Below are 23,103 nucleotides of genomic sequence, written 5' to 3'. Positions count from 1 at the left end.
CATAGGCCCCATCTACCTAGCAGCTTAACTGCTTGCTTGTCCTGACTTCTTTTATCTCATTTTGGGCTGTAAAGGAAAAAAAGAAAAAAGCCAAAATGAATACAGTCAGTTTGATCAGCTCACTTGAGGTTGCTGAAATGCTCCGTGGGTGAAAAGGTTGAAACCATTGATCCATTAGATGCTTCATCATCTGTATCTAAGCTGTTTCTATCTTTGCAAGGATGGGTGAGAACTGGCAGACTTCCTTCTGTGATGAGACCATTTAGAGGTTCCCATTGGGAAATGGAAAAATCATTTTGAGTTCCCCATTACTTCTTGGAATCGCCTTCAGGACACTTTCCCACCAAATCCACACCTTGGCAAGAATAAAGAAATTGCCTTTCCCCAGACCAAATAGAAGCCAAACAACAGGTTTTAGATGTAGCTGTTCAGAACACTGGGAGGACATATTTAGGGCCCCTTAACTGGAACTGGCCAATGGCCTTAAGCAGTTTAATTCAGATTTGCAGATTGTACTGCTGATATGGCCTTATTAAATAGCAAATGGAGAGACAAACAGTAAATTAATTGGTGGAGCATTCAGGAAGCCTATTGTATTTGATTGCTGAGGCTCTCCCTTAAATTAGATACAGAATGCAGGTTTCATGTGAGTGTGTACTCCAGAGACAAAACAGACCCCAGGGCCCCCAGCCAGCCCTAGTCCAGAGTCTATCCTGAGGCTGTGTTCCCCACCTCTAAGTCCTGGAAGGCCTTGGGACAGCTCATTCTCTACATCTACCCACTGTGGTTAGAAGTGACTTTTTTTTTTTACCCTCTGTGTGGTTGTGAGGTTTGGTTGTATGAGATACTCTGGTGTGCCACCTGGCATGTGCTCATTATTCATTGCTTATGGCACACAGTGGGTGGGAAGGGACTTGGAGAAGGACCTACTGTGTGCCAGGCTTTTACTGACAGGTATGCATGATTATGCATCATCCTTACATGCATGATACACACACTTTGCAGATGAGAAAACAAGCTTGGGCAGGGGGGAGGGGTGTGCTGTAACTTGTCCAAGGCCATGTTGAGGTGGAATTGGTGTTCAGACCTTGTCCTCTTTGACTCTTTAAGAACTCAAGGTATGGAGAGGGCTGTTGGTATATTTCTGTCTGAGCCCATAGGAGGGTCATAGAAGAAACTAGGATTTCTGACCAGGAGACATGGCTTGATTAGAGATGCTGTGTGTGGAAGTCTCTATTTTGTCTATTGCCTCTGGGAAAACTAATTTAAGGAGAATTGAAGAGACTTGGTTTCCCGATTTCCCCATTTATCAGTCAAATCAATAGAAAAGTTTGCAATGTCCCATTCTTGTTCTGTGGGTTGTGTGCAGGATGGGGAAGCTTTGGGGGCCAGGCTCTTGCGCCTTGTCCAGGTACAAAGCTCCTGGGATCTCCTCACTGGCTCGACTTGATCGAGTTTGGAGTCAAGGTGTCTGAGGCTGGGCTGCACTCTCATAATCATATGGGTTAGGCAGGTTCATGCAAAGTTCACATGACTCCTCATTGTGAACTCCTTACCTCAAACTCATTCTGTGTCCAGCCCTGGAACACGCCTGTAAAAGAGCTTTCTGTGTTTAATTACGTCCTGGTAGCCCTCCGGTTTGGGCTGAGTTGGTAGAGCCCTTACCCTTGAAAATCTGTTTAGATGAGCTCTCCAGAAAACCACCTTCCTGTATTAATTCTTGGTGTACATGGCCTTGGTCTTGGTCTATAAGTGGCTTCTTTTCCTGTCTTAAGTGGGGGGAAAATGGTTGAGTGCCTTTTAAGCTCTGTGTCTTTTTATTTGATTTCTTTGCCTCAAAGAATGGACAGGAATGGAAATACTGCCTTGCTTAGTGCCAGTAGCTCCTGAGGGAGATGGGCGTGGGCAGTGGGTATTCTTCGGGACTCTCTTGCTGCCACCTTGCCACATGACAGGACCCTGCAGGGGCTGGGGTAGTGGGTCTGGGCATGGTTACAGAAAAGGCCCACCGAGTGCCCTGGGAAACATGAAGCCTGGGTCTGCTCCCAGAGTCTCTGAGTCAGCACATTAGGAAGCATCTTATTTGTTAGGATTTTTGAAAGCACCAGGTCACCAGGGTTGAGCATCACTGAGCCATAGGGCCTCCCCTCACAGCTACACCCCTGTCATGGTGAGTCCTTGACCTCACCAAAGCAAAGGAAGAACCCATTTAGATGCTTGTACAAGAATGTGAATAATCTTGATATCACCTAATTTAGTCTTCAAGTTAGCTAAATGGTATGTTTTGCTATGTGTATCTCACCACTATTTAAAATTAAAATACAGCAAAAATGATAAATAATTTCAGTAAAACTCAACAAAAGCTTATCTAGAATTTTTAACAGTTTTTTTTTTAACCAATCTGTAATATGCCTGTCTAATGTGCTCTTTTTTGTTTGGAAATTGTTAGACATGTTAGTGTGGCCAAGGTACAGAGTTCTCACTCTGATGCACTTTTAGCCCATCATAGTGGTGCTATATTGCAATCCTGTTATCTGGGAGGTAGAGGCAGGAAGACCAGAAGTTCTGGGCCATCCTCAACTACATGGAGACTTTGCAGTCTGCCCTGTGGTTATGAGACTGTCTTAAGATACAAAAAAACAAAAAAAACCAAAAAACAAAAAAAAAAAAAAACCCCAAAAAACCCCAAAAAACAAAACAAAACAAAACAAAAAAAACCCCACAAATAAAATTACATAACAGTAACAGATGTATTCTTTTAGTTGTTTGAGTTTAAATAGCCATAGGTGGCTAAGGGGCTACTTCACTGACCAGCGAAGATCTTAAACACACTAAGTAGCATCCCTGCCTTACAGTGCAGCTTCCGGTCCACTCACCGTCTACCTCTAGCTGGTCAGGATATGACACCTGCAGATATTTTGGAGCACTGTTGACCAGGAACACTGAGAGTTAAAGGAAACCCTGCGGCTAAGTTTCTCAGTCTCTAGAAGTCCCAGTATTGTTGTCTGTGGGTGTAATATGTCTGCCTTTTAGATTCCTCCTGAGATTCTGAAGTGCCTGGAGACTGGGAAGGAACTTAGGATATAGGTTGTTATTATTTCTTTGCTGCTTCAGGCAAACACTGTATCATCCTTTTTGGAGCCATTTTGGAGCCTGCAGTGGAGCTTCTAGAAATGAAGAAGTTAAAGGTTTTTGGTTTTTGTAAAGTAGCCCTGAGTACTTAGAGCCTTCTGGCCCAGCATGGTCTACTGGTAATCTTTTTCTCTATTTGCAAACCCCACCAGCTAGTCATAAGAGGGCAGACTGGGTGAAAAGGCGCTCAGAGATACTGAGGAAAGGGGAGGGAGGGAAGAGTTGAGTTGCTGAGTTTTGTGCCTCCTTGGTTTTCTGGGTGACGAGCATTTGTCTCTCAGTGGCTTCTGGCCCTTTCTCCAGTAATAAGTGCATATAGAGCCTCTGCCTACTCCCGAGACCTGGTTTGATTTGAGCTTCTCCCTGATGTCTGCCCAAAGCTTCTCTTTTTGGCTAGCAACTAGGTTCTATATCTCTGGGTCCCAGTGGATTGGCCTGTGTATGCTCACGGGTGTATAGACTCTGACTTCCGTAGACTCACCATGGCTCCTCAGTTTCCCACCCCATCATCTCTGCCTCTTGTAATCATTCTCATTCTCCCAGGGAAGGGTCATCTTCTTGGGCCAGTCTTTCTATTGGGATTCTGTGAGGTCATCCCTCATATTCTACTGAATAGTTACTAATTTCAAAAAGTTTTCTGAGTGATAGCGCTGTACACCTTTAATCCCAGCCATTAGGATGCAGAGGCAGGTGGATCTTTGTGAGTTCAAGGCCAGCCTGGTTTACAGAGTTGAGTTTTAGGAGAGCTAGCTATACACAGAGAAACCGTGTGCCCTCCCCACCCCCGCCAAAATACCAAAACAAAAAATGTGTTTTTTTTCTTTGAATTTTAAAGCCTGGTTCTGCCATTTATTGGGTTCTTTATTATGGAAAAAATTACTTTCCTGAACCTTGATTTTTTTTTTTAAATTTACATAATGAGAGGTGAGGGGAAAATATCTCAGGGATTAAAAGAGAAGGTAGATGTTTCATACCAAGCACATGCCAAGTTAATGTTCCTCACGTCTTCCTCTAGCTCCCAGTCGGTCTCGAGCATCTGTGGTCTGCAAGTCCAAATTCTGAAGCTTTACTGGGCATTCGTATGAGGACACTACTCAAATCCCAGTTGTTTTTACATTTTAGATTTGAGCCTTGCAGATTCAAGGAAGGCTATGCAAATCTAAATTAAAACTCTTGACATTTGGAAACTAGCCTGGTCCCAAGCATGTACGCGTGTGTACACACACACACACACACACACACACACACATACACACACACATACACACACACTTAAAAAATCAGAGTTCCTTGCTGGTGGTGACATTTGTGCTTCAGAAAAGTACAAGATCACTCTTGGGTTTGATACTATAATCTATATTGTGTTTCAGCTTTGAACGTGCAGCTAACTTGCAAGAATGCAGTGTGTGTATTTTGCAGTCTGGTTGTGCGCTTGGGGGACAGTGGTGGGAGACACTGGGTATGGCTGGGAGGGAGAGTTGGAACTGGGAACAAGCCTGACACAGCCCTTGTCTCGATGTTCTTTACAAGAGGCACAGGAAAGACATCAGTCTTTACTGCAGTCACACTGCTAAGCATCAACACAAGTCTGTGGGTTGGTTGAGGAGTGCCTCTAATTTCCACGTGGGTGGGAGGACAGAATTGCAGAAGGCCTTTTGGTCTGGGCAACACCCAACTGACAGTTCAATCTCGTTTTCCTGTCTCCATGGTTGGAACTACCAGGCACTAAGTATTTGACACTTTAACCCAGCTGGGTAGAGACTGCCATCATTCCCATTCTAGAGATGGGGAGCAGAGTCACAGAGGTTCAGCCATTTGGGGAGCAGGTAAGGGGTTAAGCCCTGGCCATGTGACATCCTGTGACATCTACTCTAGGAGTGTGCTCTGTAAGTCACTCTCTGTTGTCTCCCACAGTGTGGCATTTCAAAAATTTCCCTTCCTGCTCTGCCGTGGACGCATTTCATCTATTTGATGGTTTCAAATATGCCATCGGATACTGAATCTATCACATGCAGAATCTAGATTTGCCTCTGGGCTGCTTCAAGAAGCCTTGTGGGGTGGGGTGGTGGCATGAGCTGAGAGTGCTTGCTGTGCAAACGTAAGGACCAGAGTTCAAATCCCTAACACTCACAGAAAACACTGAGCATGTCTGCACCCTCCTGTAACCCTGGAACTATTGGAGGCTGAGAGAGCCGGACACCCCAAATCCACCTCTGGCCTGTCATGTTCATGGGTGTGTGTACCGCACGCATACATGCATATCACCCTATACCTGGAAGAAGCTTTGAGGAACCCGAAGGGACAGAGTCCAATGGCCTGAAATCTTTAAACACTAGTTGACCCATCTGTTGGTGCCTCTAGCTGATCAGCAGGAGACATACGTGGAGAGTGATACAGTCCAGTGTGGCTGCTTCAGGATACAAGCTCTACCTGAGGAGCCCACTCCACACCAGGAGACTGAGTGCCAACTGGAGCCGGCAGATCCTTGCAGTTAGGAGCTGACCATGAGGTGGATTAGTTTCCAGGGAGACCACAAGTGCAATTCTGAAGCCAGACTCCTTGCAGCTGAACATGCTGCCATTAAGGAAGTCTTTGAGTGGGGTTTAATGGTTGTTCTTTGTTTTGAAGTGACTGTTTACTGAACCTTCAAAGCCAACGCCACAGCAGGATGTGATCTGGGACCTGAATAATTGCATCAGACACCCCAATAGGAAGCAGGTACTGAGGAGCCTAGCCAGGGCCAACCCCTGAGCTTCAGCCTATGCTGGGAGGACTGAGGTCCTCATTCTGCAGCCAGGAGACTTGCAGTTCCATGGAACTTGATTCCCCTGGAGCTTGGCCTGTTTCATGGTGCTGGCCTTAATTAGGGACACCCCAATTAAGTCACTGAGGAAGCAGGGATTTTCTTTTTTTTAAAGCAAATGTTTTGAGAACATTTCATGAGGGATTACTTCTGAAAGATCATACAAATTATATAAAATTAATGGAAGAAAACCTTGAAACTTCAATTAAGTGAAGTTATCCAAAAGCACCAATTATAAAGTGGGTTATGTACTCAGGCTCACAAGGTCCCAGACAATTAAATGGCTCCTTTTTATTCAGTCTTCTTTTTCCCATGTGAGAAGTTATATAAGCTATCCACGTTTCTATGACAAAGCCATGTGACTTTGCTGGTATGTTTTTAGTAAATTCTGCTGGGGACACATTTGAGGACCTACTGTGTGCAAGGTCCAGTTTGAAGTGCTGGGGATATAGAACAGCAGCAAACAAAAGTGACAAATTCCTGCTTTTCTGGAACCTATTGTGTAACGCAGTGGGCGCAAGGGATCGATGGCCTCAGTTTTTACAAAAACAACCACCCTGCCCCAAACCATCCCCTCTTTATTTTTCACTTTTATTTATTTTATGTGTATGGGTGTTTTACAAGCCTGGTATCCTGGGAGGGCAGAGAGGGCGTTGGACCCCATGGGACTGGAGTTACAGACAGCTGTGAGCCCCTATGTGGGTGCTGGGAGTTGAACCTCAGCCTTCTGCAAGTGCAACAAGGTGCTTTTAACCACTGAACTATCTCTCTAGCCCTGTCCTCTTCTATGCTAAAAGGAATTCGTGCAGTGGCACAGTCAGACCTGTTTGTCTTCAAGAGTGGTGAGGGAAAGTCTCCAGGAAGGGGACACTTTGAAACAACTTATGATCTGTGGAAGAGTAGTCCAGTCTGTGCAAAGACCCTGAGGTGGAGAGCTTGCCTCTTACCTGTGTTTGGGCTAGTTCGGTTTTTCACCGTTAGAAGCAGTACTGCAGTGTGTGGGTTTTTGTTTTTGTTTTTTGCATGTTTATGTTCTTTGAAGGACTTATCTCTGGCCTAAAGGAATGCCCTTCCCAAAGCTTCTGGAGCCTGGTGCTGAATGTCTGCTTACATTCCTGTGTGAACGCTTGTCTTCCTCATTACCCTGAAAGAAGCTGGATTGTGGACGTTAGTGCCAAGAGCTTGCTGAGTTCTCAGTTTCTAGGGGCTTAGGGGTAGGACAAACCATCTTATCTGTCTGGGTGGTTTTGAGAGTGCAAGAGTGTCTTCACTTGCAGATTCCTAGGCCCACCCTTAAATGTTTTGTTGATCTGGGGTGGGGCTCAGGAATTTCCTTTTTAATCAACCCTAACTGGTTCTCCCTGTGTTTTCCAGGGATTGCTGTAGGAGTTGCTGCAGTGTGGTGAAGGTGGGGGTGGTGTCAGGCCCCTCTGTAGTTCTCTCTCTCTTCCTCCCTCCCTCCTTCCCTCCCTCTCCTCCCTCTCCTTCCCTCTCTCTTCCTCCCTCCCTCCCTCTTTCTCCCTCCCCCCCTCACTCTCACTCTGTCTCTCTCTCTCTCTCTCACACACACACACACACACACTCTCTCTCTCTCTGTCTGTCTGTCTCTCTCTCACACACACTCTCTCTCTCTCTGTCTGTCTGTCTCTCTCTCTCACTCTCTCTGTCTGTCTGTCTGTCTGTCTCTCTCTTTCTCTCTCTCTCTGTGTGTGTGGGGGGGTGGCTCATTCCACCATGGTTATACCTGGAATTTATTTTGGGTGGACATTTTGAGTCATGCTAACTATGACTCTGGGAAAATCTTGCCGTTCTGCTTTCTTCCCTCCCACCCAGGAAAATGTCTGCTTCCTCTTTGAGAGCGAGGTGAGACATTTGGGAAACTCCTACCAACTGCCCTCCAGTCTTTCCATCTTGGTAAATGCTCCTTTCTGCAGCTTTGACATCAGTGGCCCTCTTCTCTCTGCCTGGCTGGCCCCTCACTCAGTGCCTACACATAGTAGACACTCATTTAAAGTGCTCTTCATGAAGGCTGCCATTGTGTGCTGACTCACTAAAGCAGAGCTGAGCTCTGTGTGCTACTCTGCCTCCCTAACCATCCTCTGGGGGCACAAACTGGCCATTGGCATCGTTTACAGATAGAGACAGAGTGGTACCAGGCGATGAGGTCACTCCGTGGACAGATCTGAAGTCTTGCTCACACTCTGCATGAATGATGGTCAGTGGAAATGCACACAGCAAGCACATATTGTAAAAGCAAGCTTAGCACCTTTTGTGGTCCACCAGGGCATCTTTCCTGACTGCTTGGGGTAGGAGTTGGGTGATGAATGAGGTGGTCTTTGCCCCAGATGGAAAGGGGTGCAGCACAGCGTGCCCAAGGCTAGTCCCTGGGCTGTGTGATGGATGAGTGCGTCAACCTGTGACTGCCTTCTGGAAGGTTGGGCAAACTGAAATGGTAGCTAGTGAGGGGAGCAGGATCCCAGAGGTCAAAGTCGTTTTGGAGTTGGTGGAAGCAAGTCAGAGAGGGAAGAGGTGGAGAGGTATGCATATGTGTGTGCAAAGGTGTGGGGTCTAGATTTTGAACTATGGTGTGTTTTGCTGTTGGTCTCTGGGACTTGATAGACAGGAACTAATGAATGGAGCGACAGCTCTGGACTCTGCCCTGAGGGTTCTATGGGGCAGGCAGTATCCCAGGAAGGCCTAACTGCACACACAGTTCATAGGTAAGAGCAGTGAAAACCTGCTTTAGGTGCTAAAATAGTGAGTGCTCATGCTTCCTGATGTGGAGAGCCAGCTTGTGCTGTTCTGATGTTGCTCATGGTACTTCTGGACTCCTAGGTGGTGTAAGGTGCACAGGCAGCTACTACCTCTTCTCTGGTAGGTGGGACTATCTCAAATAATAATTGAAAAAATATCAGGGCAATGAGAACCTAGGTGTGGGGTGTGTGTGTGTGTGTGTGTGTGTGTGTGTGTGTGAGAGTGTGTGTGTGAGAGTGTGTGTGAGAGATTATGTGAGTGTGTGTGTGAGTGTGTGTGTGAGAGAGAGAGGGTCTATTTGTGTGTATGTGTGAGAGAGTGTTTGTGTGTGTGAGAGTGTGTGTGTGTGTGAGTGAGAGAGAGAGTGTATGTGTGTGTGTATGTGTGTGTGTGAGCTTACACGAACATGTGCAAACTTTGGAGAATGGAAAAGGAGAGGTAGAGGAGTTTTGTTTGCAGAGAAATCTGGAGTATGGAAACACATGTGCTACAGATAGTAGGAAAGACAAGACCCACAGTGCTGCGTGCTGCCATCCCAGCATATAAGATGTCAAGTTGGGAGCATCACAGGTTCCAGGCCAGCCTGGGCTACATAGTGAAGACCTGTCTCAAAAGGAAAACAAACAAGTAAATCAGATCCTGAATGCTCTTTGCAGTTGTGAAGCACAGTACACATGTCTGGCTGGTCAAGGCTGTCTATCAGAAGTTTCCACAGTGAGAGCAATTCTAGATCTTCCAGTGCAGTGGACACTGAAGTCTGGCAAGTGGGACCAAGAAACTGATCATTCTGTTCCTTGTAGATTAAATTTAAATAACCCTCAGTCCATAAGTGTTAGCCCTGTTGAATAACTCATGATAGATAGATAGATAGATAGATAGATAGATAGTAAAGAAATTAAAACCCAAAGCGAATTTGAAGAGACAGTTGACATATTTGCTTAGTTATTTTGTTAAGTGGAGACATATCCTAAGCATCTGACCTGGCAGTGTGGGTAAAAGGGAAGCTTGGAGCCCTTGATTTAATTATAGTGGATGAGCTTGAGAGAGAACATTCTGTGAGAAGGCAGCTGAATGGGGACCACCTTTAGTGGGTATGCCTTTTCTTTTTGCGGGCAGATTCATGGCTGGTGTACTTGGGCAAGTGTGTGAGGGTGGGTGGGGAAGGAAGCAACCATTGATTATCCTCAGGCTGTCATCCCTGATGGACAGGGATAATTAGTAGATGAGGCAAGTCCCAATCAGAAAATAAAAGCCCAGGACTGGTATTTATGATGGATGGGTTCAACCAGTGCGCCTTTCATCTGAGGCTCTTAGAAGACTGCATCTTGCATCCTAGGGTAAGGATGTTTAGTTTGGAAGACCGAGGCTCTGGCAGACATTCCTGAACCCTGGTGCTAATTATGCACGCCCACTTCTGGAAGCTGAATGCATTCCTGAGTCCAGAGATGCTCAGCTTGGGTCCCAAGGGCCAGATCCCTCTCTATGCTTCTTTGATTTCTTATCTCCCTGGAGGCTGAGCTCACCCAGGAGGACTTGGGAAAGAAGCATGAAGCTCTGTGTGATGAGATCCATCCCAGTGCCCGTGGGAAATCCAAGGATGAGATAAAATCACTCACATTTGTTCAAGTGCTCCTCGGAGGTTCAGGCTTTTCTCTGTACAGAGGAGTTTTGTTTTGTGCTGGCTTTTCCATGGCTGTCTTGACCATTTCTAGGGTGACACACCGTTCTTGCTGGGCCTCAGCATTCTGTTCAGGTGTTAGCATGGCTCCAGAGTTCTGCCTTGCCTCTTGTAGGACACACATCTGAAGTAGGACCTAATGGCTGTTCGGACTCCTTGGAAACTGTCATATCTGAAGTCAGATCTGGCATCAGATAGTTTTTGCCTTTCTATTGTGTTTCTGTGCCTTGGTTTCCTCATACACACAGCAGTAGCAGCATAGGCCTTGCTGCAGATATGTAACGAGAATGCATTGAGGATCGACTCCGCAGGGACTGTTCAGCACAGTCAGCAGCACTCAGGTTATTCCTGCCACCTCCCAGGTCCCCCTTCAGAGCAAGGAAAGCAAAGGCTGCGTTTTTGCCAAATCTCCAGGGTCCGGTACATCAGTTAATGGTTGAGAAGTGTGGATACAGAGAGATGCCTGGTGCCTAGCAAATGTTTAGAAAGTGCTGATGCCTGATGTGGCTGTCACCAGTAATCTCCTCCAAAAGAATCCAGGACCCGTCAGGTCCTACCTGCCTTGCCTTGTTTTAGCTGTGACCACTAGTGAGCCAGCTTTTGTCTGGTTCCTTCTGGGCAGGACAAAGGTCTTTGAGCTGGAACCTGACCCTACTAATGCTGATTTTCTTCACAGTTGAGCTCTCCTCAGGAGAGTCCCTTCTGGATCCCCTGCTTCTCTTATGTTGTGGGTTTTCTAACCACAGTCCCACCCTTCTGTGTCCCTTGAGTGGCGATGTGATATTGAATTCCCTCCGCTGTCCCTTGATCGCCACTGTCACAGTGGGGCCAGTATGGGAGAAGCATTTGGTACATTATTGATTGAGCACCAGTAATTAGTCTCAGGAGGCTGAGGGGTTACAGTTTGTCCTCCGAGGGTGGGAAGCCATCCCTTGTATAATATGGAACAGAATCAAGGGAGGCCATGCCAAACCAGAGTGACTTCTGTGTCCTGTTCCTGCATTGGGTGACTGTGTGGTTCTTCGCTGGGGAAAAGTGGAGGTAAGAAGAGAGGAACTTTGACTCGGAGGATGAATGTGGAGAAGGCAGTTTATGGATTAGCTGGTGCCCATCAGATTATGCAAGGTTAAGGAGATTTAGGAAGGCTTCTCCCCAAAGAAGAAAGGATAGGACATCATTTGCTCATCATTCCCAAAGGGTGCAGGTGGCCCCCAGGTGGCAGGTATGTGTGACCCATGAGCCAGGTTATGGGTCACCTGGCTAGCTTGGAATTGATGTCATCCCGTCATCTGTCATCTGAGCAAGGGTCACCCTGGCTCCCTCTGCTGTCCCGTTTGCGGTTTAGCTGCGGACTTTGCCCTTGAAGGCTGGCTGGCCTCAGTGACCTTGTCCACCCTGCCCGGTTTTGCTCCTATTCAGCAAAATTGTAGTAACGCTGTGTCCCCTGGGTTCTTTGTCCCCTGCTAGCTTGTCCACAGAGTCCTTGCCTTGTAGTTTAGGGGAGACCTTGTCACGTGGCTCAGCTGAGGGACACAGCTAAGCCAGAGGGGTGGGAGATGAGGAGCTGTGGTGGAGGATGTTCTGGAAGAGGCAACACTTGTGTGGGGGCAGTGAGTGGTCTGTAAGATTATTGAGCTCCACTCTGGAGTTCTGAAGACAGGACAGTTGTTGGCAGTGTTTGAGGAGCATGATGGGAGCCTCACAAAACAGCTGCATAAAGTCATGTGATCAGGAAAGACCCCCCCTTCTGTGTGGTGTGTTTTGATAAATAAATGGGTTTCCTTTTCTTAAGCAGAGTGCTTTCTCCTTTTCCAACTATGGTGTCATCCGAGTTCAGTATTCAAGGCTTCTAAAAGCTCCTTCCCCATTTTGGCAAGGCCTCAAGGGGCTCCTGGGGAGGAGGGTCTGATTTGCCTGTGACTTTGGGTGCTGGGTGGAGTCTTGATTTCTCTGGTTGTGGTGTGTCTGTAAAGTTCTCTGATGAGCCCCAGGGTGAGTGGGCGTGGGTGTGTTCTTCCCACAGCCCTGGGAGACATTCCTCAGGGTTATCTTTTTTTTTTCCACTGTGCGCAGGACACCTGTGAAAACATGAGACCCAGGATCATCTTCCTGCGGCTACTTGGTGCAGACTGAACGGAGACCTGGGTTGGCATTGCTTTGCAGATGCTTCTCGGTGCATTCAGGGTCTTCTGAAGCTTGCCTAACCACCTTCCTCAAGTCTCCCAGCAGTAAACACCCCCTGGGTTTTTAAAAACTTGCCTTTCAGTCTCTCTATAGGTGCTTGTTCCCTGCACACATCCTTTAAGCCTTTGGCTTTATAGTAAGGCTCCTGTTAGGTGGGTAGAAGCTATTTCCCCAAAAGAAACATAAAACGTATGGTACAGCCTGCTATCATCTTGATTTCAAGTTTGAATAACATTTACACTTTTTTTCATTTTCTAATAATCAAATTTCTGTTTTATGTTCTTAGAACCATTTTTTTTTAAAAAAGACTTCATTAAATTACAGATTGCCTAAAATGGGTGGGTTTGACACTTTGCATAGCATTAGATCAGGAGACAGGAGAGACCTACTTTTAGTAGCCTCCTGGCTGGGTGGGTGTTGTTATGTGGGAGGCTCTGTGCTGTATCCCTTGATGAGAAAGGGGGATATTCCTTCTCCCCTTCTTTCCTTTTCTAATTTGGGAACAATTGAAGTGAAGTTCCAGGTAGGTGCAGATCTTCCCCACCCGTGTTCCCCCCGTACCCCTCCTTGGGATTGAACCTACTAGGGCTTCACACATGCTGGGCATACTCTCTACCACTGAGCTGCATTTCCATCCCAGATGAGTTTTGTAAGTGGTTTGAGTTATTACAGTTTCGAGGGACACTGATCTCTGTTTGGAGGTAACTACCTTGTGGTCTGTTTAGGATAAACAGACAAACCTGCTGACACTGTAGACACTGTAGCTGCCTTGGTCTGTTCTTCCCAAATAAGGTCAATATATTTGGAGCCACCTCTGCATTGGGACCAGGAATGAGGGATCCCAGCCTGCACAGTGAGCATCCTGAGGGAGCTCTCGGAGTCTGCGAATGCCAGTATCCATCCTCAGACCTGTCCCTGTCTGTGTGCCAGTCACCACATTGAGTCTTTTTAGTGTGACCGTATTTATTTATTTGTACAGCATTTCTGAGATAACATGTACAGATCTTACAAAGTGCCCATTGAAAGCGGATAGGCAGTTGGTTTGTAGTATGTTCTTAAGAGTTGCACAATGCTTACCGCACAGTTTTTGAGCACTTTCATCACCCAAGAGAGAAACTCTTTCTTAGCCATAAATCTCTATCCCCTTCCCCGCAGTGCAGCCACTCCCCACAACTCCTGGCAACCCCTTAACTGTCTTCTAGATCCCCATTTCCCTTATATCTAATTATAATTAAATGTCCTTGACCAACCCCACCTGCAATCCATTCCTCTCACCACTGGATCAGATGTTTCAGGTTCCACACTGGTAAAAGTGATGTATTTATGAAAAGATAAAGGGGGGGGGATATGTTTTGGGGGATGTGTGGTGAGGTATGGGGAAAGGGGATGCCTGGGGGGGGCATGCTGAAGCATCCCTTCCTCCTGAAGGACCAGCCACATGAAGGTATTGAATAGAGTTTATTCAGAGCATGGGGAGGGGAGTTGAGAGGGTGGTAGAGGCAGAGAAAGGTGGGGTGGGGGGGAGATTAGAGAAGTAGAGGCCAATCATGAGCATGTAGAAAGAGGGGGCAGGGAATGGGGAAAGAGTGAGGAGGGGGCAAGCAGCCCCTTTTATAGTGAGTCAGGCATACCTGGCTGTTGCCAGGTAACTGTGAGGTGGAGCTTAGACAAAATGCTAACGAAGAGCTTATGGGGTTTGTCTTTCTGTGTCTAGCTTGTTTCCTCTAAAGCTACACTGTGTGGCATCATCTGGGCTGTTGTGGTGACAGGATGAACAGTACTCCATGCAGCAGAAGCACATCACCTGTAACCCACCACAGTTGATTGACACTTGGGCTGATGCCTGTGTTAGCCAGGAGTGAGGATGTCGCCTCAGCATTACTATGACCTCACGTATTTCCCAGATCAACCTGTGAGTTGATGGTGTCTCCAATCGGATATCCGGTGACTCTAATGTCATACAGCAAATGGGGGAACTAGTAAGGTTCAATGCAGGCAGTTCCCAGGATTCTCTTCTCTATTCCTCTCCCATGGTCTTTCAGTGTTAATAGGGTGATGGAATTGTCTTATACTTGATCTTAACCAAAGGCAGTGATGTGGTTGAGTTTTTTTAATTATTATCATTACAGGGAAATGGGCCCCCAAGGGTCCAGTGATTTCCCCTAGTAAATGACTGGCCTGGCTGTGCCTAGAGCTTAGGTGATGGGTGCATGCCTCTGGCTAATCCAGCATGTTGTCACAGAGTAATGTAACCCAGGGTGTCCTCGAAGTCATTGTCTATCCATCTGTCCATCTATCCATCCATCCATCCATCCATCCATCCATCCATCCATCCATCCATCCATCCATCTATCCATCACCTGTCAACTCTGTCTCTTTTTCTCTCCTTTCTTCCCTCTCTTCTTTTCCTCTCCTTGAATGTACATGTATACCTGGGTGTGCCTCGTGTGTGTGTGTGTGTGTGTGTGTGTGTGTGTGTGTGTGTGTGTTTAGGTGGACCAGAGGATATCCTAAGGCACCATCTTCAGGAATGCTGTTTACTTTGTTATAGACTAGATCTCTCACTAGGTTGGGCATTTACTGGTTAAGCAAGAATGGCTGGCCAACAAACTCCGGGATTTGCCAGTTTCTACCTCCTCAGGACTGGTATTCCAAGCACATCACACCACACCCTGAATTTTTATGTGCATTCTGAGGGGGTCCAACTCAGGTCCTCCTGCTTGATTGCTATCTTTCCAGTTGCTTTTGTTTTTGAGACATCATATTTTGTAGTTCACCTTTGCCCTGAATTTGCTACGTAACCAAGGCTGGCTTTTAAGTCCAAGTGCTGGGATTATAATTGCACACTACCACGACAAGCTCATTTATTACACTGGGTTCTGTAGTTGGGTTGAAGACACCCCCAGGGCTCAAACACAGGGTAAGAACCATGTGTCAAGAACTGTGTCTAGATGTTGGTTGCAATAAGCTCTGGCGCAGCTTAGCTTTTCATGGGAGCAAATGGCAGAGAAGAGACCAAGTGGGTCCCAGATGCACCACTGCAGAGCAGCTGGGCATGAGCTAGCAGCATATGCAAACCAGACTGCAAGACTAGCATTGTAGGAAATTCATGGTCTAACTGTTGCCAGAACCTCTAATTTGGTCTTAAATTTTTTAATGTAATGACTTTATTATGTTCATTAAAGTGATACATGACCCTTATAAAAACAAAACAAAACAACAGTCTGTAGAGGAAAGTACAAAGAAAAAAAAAGCAATATATTGGCCCAAATCTTAGCTCCCAGAACCCATTTTAATAAGAAGGCAGTTTTCTATGTAACCCCTATGCACATTTCAGACAGAATTGATAGCTAGAGAAATATATACACAGGTAATTTTTAACAAGATGTTAACTCTTATGCATATAAGTTTCAAAACAAAAGCCTTTTCCTTTAAGTATTGGAAGGAAGTGACTGAAGAAGTCACTCAGAACAAGCTGGACTTTTTTTTTACTAGAGAACTAGGTTTTCAGCTGTGTCTTAAGGAACTGCTTCTTAACCAGGGCTGATTTTGCCTCCACAAGTTATCTGACAGTGTCTAGAGGTAATGTCATTGGTCATAACAAGGCCTTGGTGGCTTCTGGCATCTCAGTAGTAGGCAGAGGCCAGAGATGCTGCTTGCCATCCTATGAGGTACAAGCCAGTGCCACTGCAGAAACCCACACCCCCAGGGTGCTGGGAGTGCTGAGGCTGATACAGTGGGCCAGCAGTGAGGTTAGGAAGGCTCCATGGCAGCCTGGAGGAGATGAAAACATACATGGACTCGCTTGGCCTTGGCATCTGTAACGGAAGATGCAGTGGTTAATTTAATCCCCCCCCCCTCTTAGCAACAAAAACAAGAGGTGGCATAATGCTATTTTTACCTTGTCAGGATGCCTGCCGTTTGTGTTCTCCTGGAACCACTACCCCCAGGAATGATTCAGTGACAATAGATGTCCTCACTCCTGTTTTACCTCTACTGAGTTGGTTTGCAGTCACCTTGGTGGATGCTGCCTCATCTCAGTAAATGTGTAACGTGTAGGGGAGGGAGGTGGCAGGCTGCGTGCTCCCTTGCCCTGCTCAGAGCAGAACCTACTCATTGTGTCTTATATTGTACTCAGGAGGAGACCCCCGTGCTTTAGGATACGGAGGGACTGTGTGGTGGGGTCCCTTGGAAAAGTGCAATTGGACTTGAGAGTTTAGTAGAGAGGAAAGATGATCTGTGTTGATCCTAAGGGCTTCTGGAAGGTTAGAATTAGAGACGTGTGACCATTTCGGATAGATGGCTTGACTTAGGCAGCCCAGGTGTGATGAGCCCCTTGCTGAAGTTTGCTGGGGAACCACCTGTTGTGATAGTGTACACAGATGCTGGGTTAAATGGTAGCTGGGTGGCTATGTCTAGTTTTTTTCTGAGCCTTGGGATTCTGATAGATTGATAGTACTTCTCGATAGCCACCTGTCCTAAGGAGGGGTTTCAGCCATCTGCCTCCCTCCTTGTGCATGTGTGACAAAGAGGAGAATAGATGGAGCCATCCATGTTGTATGACAGGTGACCCAAGCAAGAGAGCCTTGTGTGTTCTGGGGTTTGGTTATTGTTCTTTTATTTCCTTTTTTTTTTTTTTTTTTTGTTTGTTTGTTTTTCAAGACAGGGTTTTCTCTGTTTAGCCCTGGGTGTTTTGAAACTCACACTGTAGATGAGACTGGCCTCAAACTCACAGAGATCTGCCTGCCTCTGTCTCCTAAGTGTTGAGATAACAGACATGCACCGCCACTGCCGGGCATGTTCTATGTTATTAAAATCTGGACCCACCATGTACATAATGTAGACTCCAAGGTATAGGTGTCTCCGAAGCTAGCTCCTCTTGGTGTCTGTGCTTATTTGCAAGATTATAGGGTCAGGGAACATTTGAAATAGTTCCAGAGCCATTGCCTGTATCAAAGAACCCTACAAAGGAAGATCATACCTGCAGATTATTCCTTGCACGGTTGGAATTGGGTGTTTGTCTCATCACAGTGTGATTGATTGCTGGCTTTGTTCTGTCGTAGGGGAGCTATCCAGTTTGGGAGGACTTCATAAACAAGGCTGGAAAGCTGCAGTCTCAGCTGCGGTAAGTAGACACAGGTATTGTAAGGAAAAGATGACGGGGCACCAATGAAAGGAAAAGTCACACGGCACCAATGTTAGGGGAAGGATGAAGAGAGTGGGGGGCATATGGCCCATGGAGGTGCGGCAAGGCCTGGGGGCAAGGGAGATGCCTCTGGGGGGTCCATGTTGGGAATCCCTTCCCTGAGGGACCAACCACACAACAGTATAGTACAGAATAGAGTTTATTCAGGTCATGGGGGAGTTAAGAAGGTGGTAGAGGCAGAGAGAGAGAGAGAGAGAGAGAGAGAGAAGTAGAGGAGTAGAGGCCGGCCATGAGCAGGTGGGAGAGAGGGGGAAAAGAAAGGGGTAGGAGTGGGAGAGCAAGGCTGCAAGAGCACAAGAGCAAGAGAGGCCAAGAGAGAGAGGAGGGGTCAAGCAGCCCCTTTTATAGTGTCAGGTTACTGGGGCAGAGCATACCTGGCCACTGCTGGGTAATTGAGGGGTGGGGTATACCTGGCTGTTGCTAGGTAACTGAGGGGTGGGGTTTACAGAATCCCAACAGGTATCCTACAGAAAAAGGCGACATCCTCAGGCAAGACAGAGGGAGGTGGATCAGCACGCACATCTGCCTTAAATTTAGAACTGTCACAGATGGAGAAGCTTGTAGCAGGCACAGCATAGAGGTATATCAATTCATAGTATTCTGCCCCACCCCAACCCCAGTGTCGTGTGTGAACTCGAACCCAAGTCTGCTCTGCCTCCTGCCGTAGGAATTTTCAGAGTTGATTACATAGAGTAATAATAGGCAATGTGTATGTGGCACCCACCATGTGCCAGGCATATGTGAATCATCAGAAATCTCAGCCCAAACAAGGTTAAATACAGTTTTCAGTTTTCCTAATCTGGAAACTGAAACATAGATAACAGCCTGTTCATAGAGAAGCCACTAGTGACAGAAGCAGAGATGTAAACGGGAGAGGTCTGGTTCCAGAGTCCAAGTTTGTCTCATCCACCTATATTGTCCTTCCACATACAGCATTTAAAGTCTCAGTGTAGACTGGCATTCAGTTCCATTTACATGAAGTGAGTCTCAGCAGTGGTAGGCTGGACCAGGGGTTTAAAAGGGAACTCACTACAAATGGGTGACTGGAGTCTTTGAGACACTGGAAATGTTCTCAAGTTGGATTGTGACGGTGGCTGCACAAGTCTAAGTTTACTAGAAGTCACAGAGACAGGCACTTGGACACTCACACGATCTGCTGCAGATTGCATCTACGGACCCCATATGGCCTAGTGTGCCTGTGAGAGGGGATACTCACAGGTTGCAGCTCCATTCTTTTTGAAGTCAGTGTGGAAAGAAATATGGCTGCGCTTGGTGGATCCCCCAGGAAGCATGGGACACTGGATAATCCTCGGCGTTGAAACTGAGACAGATGAGAATGGGTGAGAGCCAAGGAGCAGAAAGTAGCGGTGTTTTTGGGAAAAAGAGCCATCTTTGATAGACAGGAGGGGGTGATATGTCATTTCTGAGCCTGTGCTAAGGCACACCAGAGGCTTCCGCTCAGAGCTGTTGCCTAGGTACATGGCTTCCCTGTAGCATAGATGAAATGGGCAAGAGTGCATTAGCTTCCTTCAGTTTTAGTTGGGGGGGGATTTGCAGCCTTTTATATGACCCCCAAGTAAACATCAGACCATGGATATGAACCTTTTCCAGTTATTGGGTGTTATTCTCCTCGATTTCTGAGCTCAATGTGTCATGTCTGGGTCTTCTTCTGAAGGCTCCACCGGCTTCTTGTTATGGGGCTACCCTGGCCTCCTAGCCATTTCTCTCCACTGGGCTTATCTCACATAGGTTAGCATCCCTCTTGTAGGAGGCCTCTCCTGAATTAAAGTTTCCCCTTCCTTTTCTTGTCTAGCCTCTTGACTGTTTGATGGGCTTTCACTGTGGGCCTGGAGCAAAGTTGTTCTTGCCTTTAGCTGGTGAGAATGTGGAGCGCGAAGTATTGCTCATTGCCTGTCTTGAACATAGAAAGTAAAAGTCAAGGCAGACTTCTTAGCACCTGTCCCCCACCCCACCCTGCACCCAGTCTAGGTCTTGAGATCAGGGGCCTTTATCAGTTAATCAAACAGGTTAGTCTTGAGTCCTGCAGAAAGGCTGCAGTTCCCACTGCGGAAGCAGCACATCTGTCTCGGAGGGTTGAAGCTGAGTTACCCTGTTTGCTCTTGGTAGTTGCCTGTCTGCAGTGTGCTGTCAGAAACTGCAGTGACAGTCATTTACAAGCTCTTCCGTCCTCAAAATGGACTAGCGTCCTGATTTGCTGTAGAAGTCTATTCCAGTGATCGTAATGGACAAGGCTTGTCTGTCTGCAAGCTGGCTCATAAAGTATGGTGATTGGCATTGAGTTGAATGAGAATAAATAAATCAAGCCAGCTTGTTACATATTAATTGTAAGTCAGAATGAGCTATTTATAAGTCAGAATGTTTGATAAAAATAACTTTTTCAATGTTTGTGTTTGATGTCAACACTTTAAAAAATAAGCTTCAAATGTATGCTCATGTATGTGTGTGGGGGGGAGGGAGGACTGCTGTTTGAAATTGAGCAGAATATATTCTTGATCTGCTAGAAACTCTCAGACTTGATTTTGAAATTTGGCTTAAAGGACCATATTCAGAACCTCCTAGAAAGCTTTTGTTGCATAGACTTGGTTGCTGTACTTAAGACAGAACATTTCTTTTTCTATATTCTGAACTATATTCTCAAGCCCTTATTCTTCTTGTAATGACTTTGCCTTCTTAGGAGGAAGGCTCAGTAGAGACTGGAGTCATGCAATAAACACTTGAAGATTGTCTCAGTCTCCGGCTTCGGCTTGACAACCTTTCGTGATAGGGACTTGTTGCTTTGTCATATTGTCACAGAGCAGCCTGAGTGGATTTATGATGTTGTAGGCCACCGAGTACCCAGTGCATCCAATGGGCTGTGCTGATAGGGATGGGGAAGAATTGAGGACGATCCTTAGAGCAGGAACTAGCCTTAACTCTTTCCATTGTTGCTTTTAGGACATCAGAAGATGCAGTTGAAAGAGCATCCTGGGACTGAACAAAACAAAATAAACAAAGCCAAAACCCAGTATTTTCCATCTTGTATAGTTGGGGATTTAGGGAGCAAAGTTGTACCTAGCCAGCACCCTGTGTTTCAGTGGGCTGATCTGGACCTTGAGTCACAGTGGCAGGACATTAGTCACTATTGTATGAACCAGTGATCTCTAAAATGTCTTTTGACTTGTGGTCTCAGTTTTCCTTTTTTTGGCAGTGAACTCTTGACCCTTCTGCTCTCCAAGATTCAGTTCCCTGCCAGTTTATGTGCACTTAAATGACTTTCCTGTTGTAAAGCTATTGTCACCTGTGCCATCTAGACTTTAAGGACGCTTTCTCCTTTAGGGGAGGAACACCTCCCTTTCACTTCTTTGCTTAAAAGTTTGCTTGGTAGTTCCACCTTCAGGCCACTTTTGCAGTTGAGTGCTAGGGAGAAAACACTATCTACCACTAGATTGCTTCTCTGGAGGGCTCTGTTTGCTATGTCGCAGAGGTTTTAGCCCGAGAGCTGCGGATGAATTTGCCAGTGAGACATTCCTCATGCTTTTGTTATCTGTTTGCATTTCAGGACAACAGTAGTAGCAGCAGCTGCCTTCTTGGACGCCTTTCAGAAAGTGGCTGACATGGCCACCAACACACGTGGTGAGCAGATGGAAGGCTGACTTCCAGCGCTAGCTGGATCCAGCACGTGGGCTCTCCCCCTGGGCGGCTTCCCGAGGAGATATGGCTCGAGTTATCAGAGCCTGGCTGACTCATAGTTTTCATATATTTTTAACTGTGTGGGGTTGCGAATGTTAGGAGTTGTAACTAGTTCCCCAGATAGTGAAGTGCGTGTGAAGACTAGATAGGAAAGGAGAGGAGCCACTGTTCCTTTATGAGGTGGTTTGCTGTGGGTGTAACTTGAGTGATAGAATCAGTATTGAGCCTCAAGCTGTACCTGGGGTCCTGCTGTGACCCCTCCAGCACAGGTTGCTTTGTGCTCCTCCCTGGTACCTCCTGGAACAGGAAGTCCTGGAGCCGATTACGCTGCTGTCCTGGGTCCTCATCAAACAAGGAATCCTTTTATGATAGGCACAGCATCCCATGGTAACCATCTCTTTGTACCTAGTCTTTGGCTGCAGATCCTGTGAACAAGAGACATATATAGTACTGATGGTACCCCCACAAGACATAGTGTCAGGAGCCTAATTGATATTTAAAATGTGTTTGTGAAAGCAGTGACCAGAAGGTGAAGTCTTTTGAAGATTTCATGGATTCAGAAAACCCTAGGGATATTCGTAATGTGTGAGGCACCAGGAGAAAGGGGTACTTACAGGTCCACCTTCCTTTTGTTCCCACACCGACACTCTCTCTGCCTGTTCCTTGCCTGGTCATTCTGGGCTCCCTCGTGTATGAATAACCATGAACCAGCTCTCACTGACATTGGGAACTTTGGGTGTTTAGGGAAAAGCTGAGGCTTGTTCCCAGTAAGTACCACCAGTGACCCATCTCAGCCTACTGTGGCCACCTAGTTAAGTATTCAGAGATCGAAACTCCAGCTCCTTTTGTTGCAGGACTGTCATGGGACTACAAGAATCAATATGTTTTCCCCTGTCCCCAAAAGGCACTCAGTTTGAGTAGGGAGACTGAGGCATATAAATAAGGAATGCCGGTGTGTGGTAAGGAATAAGCACAGCATGCCAGGGGAATATCGGAAAGTAAGCAATTAACCCAGTGCAGGGAATCAGGGACATTTCCTCAGGGGAGGTACCATTTCTCCTCCTTCCTGAGATGCCAACAGCATTGTAAAATGACTGTGATGTCAGCATCAGGCTTCCTTAATCTGATTTGTCTGTGCGGTGAAGGTCCTAACCCATACGATTTGGAAATGTCTTTAAAATGACTTAACTTAGATGCGACCTGTTGTAGAAACTGTGGGAACTTCGGTTCTAAAGAACTTAGCATGCAAACTGATGTTTGCTGATGTGAAAGTGTGACTATCCACCCACGATGTATTTCCTTCTTCCCTTAGCCATGTATAGATTTTTTACTTTGTGCAAGTGTTGTGTTGTGTGTGGCGGTCAGAACACAGTTTGCAGGAGTTGGTTCTCTGTTTCTAGAGATCAAACACAGGTCTCCATCTTGGCAGCAGGTGTTACTACCTGCTGAGCCTTCTTGTTCTCCTCCTCCTCATTTTCCTCCTCCTCCTTTTTGAGCCAGTCCTAAGTAGCCAAGACTGCACTTGAGCCCATTATGTAGCTGTGGATGGCCTTGAACTTCTGATCTTCCTGCTTGGACCTCCCTGGTGCTGGGATTGCAGGTGTGAACCGTCATGCCCAGTGTGGGATTGCATTCCCAAGGTTCTGGAATTTGTAG

At 46.5% G+C, this 23,103-nt stretch overlaps 1 protein-coding gene across 4 annotated transcripts in view; it reads left to right on the top strand.

Annotated features, from left to right (window-relative positions):
• Positions 1 to 23,103, top strand: part of MTSS1 (MTSS I-BAR domain containing 1) — a 133,038-nt gene that overhangs the window by 5,033 nt on the left and 104,902 nt on the right. For 3 of the 4 annotated variants that reach the window (XM_080939252.1, XM_080939253.1, XM_080939250.1), the window contains exons 2-3: positions 17,615 to 17,676; positions 21,317 to 21,390. In XM_080939252.1, coding sequence (XP_080795378.1) covers positions 17,615 to 17,676; positions 21,317 to 21,390 — 136 coding nt within the window. Of the gene's footprint in view, positions 1 to 14,355; positions 14,464 to 17,614; positions 17,677 to 21,316; positions 21,391 to 23,103 lie in introns of those variants that run through there. The other variant, XM_080939251.1, reaches the window with a different exon arrangement.

The sequence above is a fragment of the Micromys minutus genome (assembly GCF_963924665.1).
Source record: "Micromys minutus genome assembly, chromosome: 27".
Taxonomy (NCBI): Eukaryota; Metazoa; Chordata; class Mammalia; order Rodentia; family Muridae; genus Micromys; species Micromys minutus.
The sequence above is the reverse complement of the archived record's forward strand: the minus strand, read 5'-3'. Positions and strand labels throughout refer to the sequence as shown.